General features: G+C 30.7%; 1 protein-coding gene across 1 annotated transcript; it reads left to right on the top strand.

The window, feature by feature from the left end:
* Positions 1 to 260: 260 nt before the first annotated feature.
* On the top strand, positions 261 to 2,048 carry LOC101216100 (dof zinc finger protein DOF2.1). Its single transcript, XM_004147225.3, has 2 exons — positions 261 to 429; positions 901 to 2,048. Exons 1-2 carry the CDS (start codon positions 400 to 402, stop codon positions 1,807 to 1,809), a joined length of 939 nt encoding a protein of 312 aa, XP_004147273.1. The 5' UTR covers positions 261 to 399; the 3' UTR covers positions 1,810 to 2,048.
* The last annotated feature ends 2,444 nt before the right edge of the window (positions 2,049 to 4,492 follow it).

Genomic DNA, 4,492 nt, shown 5'->3' with positions numbered 1-4,492 from the left:
TTAAATAATAAAAATTCTAATAATTTTAAATAAATTTGTCATTGCTATTTAAGTGAGTTAATATATTTAAGTGAGTTAATTGTACAAAGCCTACATGGGGAGTTTTTTTGTAACTTAAATTATTGTTTTCTATGTTTAGAAGGAAACACCACCAACAACCACAATCCCTCTCATCATTACTCTCTCTCTCTCTCTCTCTCTCTCTCTCTCTTCTAAATTGTTCCATTGGGATTATTGTTGCTTTATATATTAACCCATCTCCCCTTCTTCTTTCTTCCTCACTTCTCATCACTTTCCTTTACCCTCTTTTCCTCTCTCTCTCTCTCCTTCTTCTTCTTCTTTCTACACACTTCAATATCAAAAAATCTTCTGTTTTGTTGTTTTTGTTTCACTTCAACAATGGATCTTCCCACTGCCCAACATCATCAGGTAATTTATTACAACACACCATCATATATCTATACATCATCCTTTTTCATTATTATGCTTCTTCTCTTCATCTCTTTCTTTAATCTCCCTCTTTCATCATTTATGGTTTCTTTCTCCTCTCTCTCTCTCTCGCTTCTATTCTAATATTCGAATGTTTTCAGAAAAAAATTAGGCTTCTTTTCTCCTAATTTTTGTACTTTGATTATTATATTTCTTGAAAAAGAAAAAAACAGGTTTTTGAAAATTTTCAGTTTAGTTTTAATCATGTCAATAGAAACTGGATAACCATTACAAACAAAAGGAACTTAAATGTAGAAGAAGAAGTAAGTGTTTATAAGCGTTTTTTTAACACAGGGTTTCAAACCTCTAAGCTTAATTTGGGAAGAAAGGGAGAGGGAAAATGGGATTTTTTGTTTTTGGGTTTGAAATTATCAGTACTAATTATATAGATATGATGATGATTTATGATAGGAAATGGAAACAAATTCAGTGGAGAACATGATGGTATGTCAAAACTCAAAAGATCATCAAGTTAGAAAGGCAAGACCACAGCCAGAACAAGCGTTGAAATGTCCAAGATGTGACTCAACAAACACCAAATTTTGTTACTATAACAACTACAGCCTATCTCAACCAAGATACTTTTGCAAATCCTGCCGCCGTTACTGGACACAAGGTGGTACCCTCCGCAATGTTCCAGTTGGCGGAGGTTGCCGTAAAAACAAAAGATCATCATCATCCTCATCCTCCTCAGCTTCCTCTAAAAAATCCCAAGACCATCCCTTCGGTGCCTCCACCGCCCTACCCGGCCAATTGTCCTACGATCACCAAGCTCATGATCTCAGTCTCGCATTCGCTAGGCTTCACAAAAACTCGTGTTCAAATGGGAGCGTTCCCACATTCAACGACTTCGATTTCTCCATCTTGGGAATGCCAAATGGCGATGTTTTGAACGGCGGCGGCTTTGCCTATAATTCTCAAAGCTTGTATTATGGAAATGACAACAACATGGGAGCTGGAATCGAAAGTAATGGCGATCAAATGAGATTACAGCCGTACGATCACGATCATCATCATCATCATCACAATCAACAATATAGCAATGCTACAACAACAGCGGTAACAGTGACGACGATGAAGCAAGAGCTATTTGGAGGACGAGAAATGAATAACGGAAGTGACCAAAGTAAAATCCTTTGGGGATACCCAAATTGGCAAATGAACAATAACAATAATAACGTAATAGATTCAAACACAACCACAACGACGATGATGGGAGCAATGGATTTCGATTCGGGTTCAGCTCGAGAAAGTTGGAACAGCAATGCCTTCACTAATGCTTCTTCTTGGCATGGCCTTCTCAATAGTCCTCTCATGTAATTCCCCTTACCTTCGTTAAAATTATTGTGTGTTCATTTTTTTTTTCTTTTTTCTTACTTAGAAACTAGTTAGGAAAGAACCCCTTCCCCCCATAGAATATGATTTTAATTTCAAGGTTTAATGTGTTCTTTTTTCTTTCTTTTTTTGGGATTAAGTTTTGTACTAAAATAGAGGTGGTTCATTTGAATCATTTCATGTGTTATTAGTTAATTTAATTTTGGTTATTGTTTTCTTAATTATAATTAATTAACTTTAATTAGTGGTTAATATATTGAAAAAATTATGACCATCGGATTGATTTTGCCGACCATCATTGGTGGCCGTTGATATGGCTATGGACAATGAGAGTGATATTTCATAGATTTGTTGTTTGTTTAGTCAGCAGTTTCGCCTTTGAAGTATCAAATCTATTTGTTTATTTTTTTTTCTTTTTGTATAAATATCTCATACATATATGGTTTAATTTCTCCATGCAAATCATAACAAAAATAAAAATAAATAAAAAAAAGTTTAAAATGTGAATTCTTGTTTTAATTTTTTTTTTATATATTCTTGAAATGCTCTATTTTGATCTACTTTTGTTGGAAAATTTGTCTACTAGCAAATTTATGAACGACTGTTAAAACTAGAAATAGATAATTTAACTTCGTACTATTTAAAAAAGTGAAACATTTGTTTACCATTGTTACCACGTTAATAACCTTTATTATTCTCACCATGTTAATAACCTTTATTTTGGTTTTCAAGATTTAATTAAGGTTCAAGTTATAATTTAACTTCTTAGCACTTTTATTTCTATTTTCATGAAGAATTTTCGTTTAATTCCACAAGGATATCGAGGTAGAGCTTCTTTGAAAAATTAGCATTTAGTCAAGTTGGAATTTTTCTATTTAATTACCTTTTAAAATGTACTAGTAGATCTTCTTAAATGAAATAAAAATAAAATTTTATATTAAGTTATCTATACAGATAAGAGTTAGAACATATAATTATAACATATCAAACTATTCTATAACGATTACCTATTTTTTACGGGTTAGATAAAATAGAAGATTTCATAGTTCAAATCTTGAAATCAATAATACAAAATAATTTATATAGAGCAATATTGATACGTAAATTAATAATTTTATTTAATTTGATTAATCAATATACTATGGGATATGGTTAAGTATAGATCAGAGCAATGCTGATAATATAACACCACCACTTTATTGGTAAAATATTCTTTCTATCACATGTCCACACATATATCTATGTGTGTATATGTTTAAAGTAAAGTACTCCATGTAGAAGAATAATAATCAAAATTAATATTACTTTTTAAAAGTTACAGGATTGAGAGACAGAAATCAAAATTATATATTAGAGAAAAATGAGGGTTTGTGTTTTCTTTACATTATGCTCTCCATTGATCATACAATATTATTTTCTTTAAAAATAAGTTTTCATAACTTCTTTTTTACTACCTATAGTCTATAAATAAAAAATGAAAATATTGGGTCTGACATGCAGATGTACTCTAAAGTTAAAAGAATTCGACATTCATATTAAATATTGATGATGGATATTTCTCATTAATATATACTCACAAAACATTAAAAAAAGAATGCCATATGCTTTTAATCCAATTCTAATAAGAACTACTAATAACGATGTCCAATTCAGTTTAGAAGTAAAAACAACTTACACTGAGATCAATATTTTACTAATATATTTGAAACATTATTGAAAATCAATGGTGTGTGTTTTGATTTCGAATTTTGGTATCAACTTTCATGTTTTAAATTGTAGAAGGAATAAAGTTAAATGAATGTCTTGCACAATAATGAACAACCACCTTGGTGCCATGCTGGGTCACTAAAACTCTAATGATCATCAACTGATTTAGTTCTTTTTAGTCCTACTTGTACTAAACTAAACGATTACTTATTTATCAATCGTAACTTTCGATCAATTTCTTTTAAAATATATATAAATTCAAATTTAATACTAGGAGTGAACATGTAGATCGAAAACCCAAGCCAACCGACAAAAAGTCGAAGACAGTCGGTCAAATATCAAGGTGGATTCGATTGTGTCAGTTCGAAAAAAATGTAAACAATTTAACTATTGGTTTGTATTATTTCACGGTTGAAGTTGGTTTGAACATTTATTGAACTAACATTAATATCGATTGAGTGATGGTTTGATAGAAAAAGTGACTCGCTCGGATCAAAACATGGATGATGTGTGTATATACATACAATATGGTGTAATTGAGTAAGCAAAAAATGGAAGTTAGTAAGAAAGAAAATGCATTGGGATTTAGAGTAGTAGTTGGCATGAGCAGCAATTTCGGTATGGATTTTGCTTTAACTCTCTCTCTCTCTCTCAACAGACAAAATCCAACTCAAGATTTGGTCATTTCTCAGTTTGTCAGTCAGAACAAATTAATATACATACATACATATATATATATATAGAAAAATAATAAATATGTAATGAATAATAATAACAATAATAATAATTAAAGGATGAATATTCCAATAATTGGGGACACTGCAAATTGGTGCTTTTGATAAGAGTGAATGAATAAACAAAGGAAACGTCGAGACTGATGTGGTAATTTTCTTTTGTTTAGTTTTAGTTTAATTAAATCTCGAAAAATGAGAAATAACATTCTTATTTACTCACTCCTCAC

Source organism: Cucumis sativus, chromosome 1 (genome assembly GCF_000004075.3).
Source record: "Cucumis sativus cultivar 9930 chromosome 1, Cucumber_9930_V3, whole genome shotgun sequence".
NCBI classification, from domain to species: domain Eukaryota; kingdom Viridiplantae; phylum Streptophyta; class Magnoliopsida; order Cucurbitales; family Cucurbitaceae; genus Cucumis; species Cucumis sativus.
The sequence above is the reverse complement of the archived record's forward strand: the minus strand, read 5'-3'. Positions and strand labels throughout refer to the sequence as shown.

Excerpts from the sequence above, each read along its gene's own strand:
- LOC101216100 (XM_004147225.3), top strand. The coding sequence starts at position 400 with ATGGATCTTCCCACTGCCCAACATCATCAG. Across the intron at positions 430-900 it reads CCACTGCCCAACATCATCAG|GAAATGGAAACAAATTCAGT; the intron begins GTAATTTATTAC and ends GATTTATGATAG.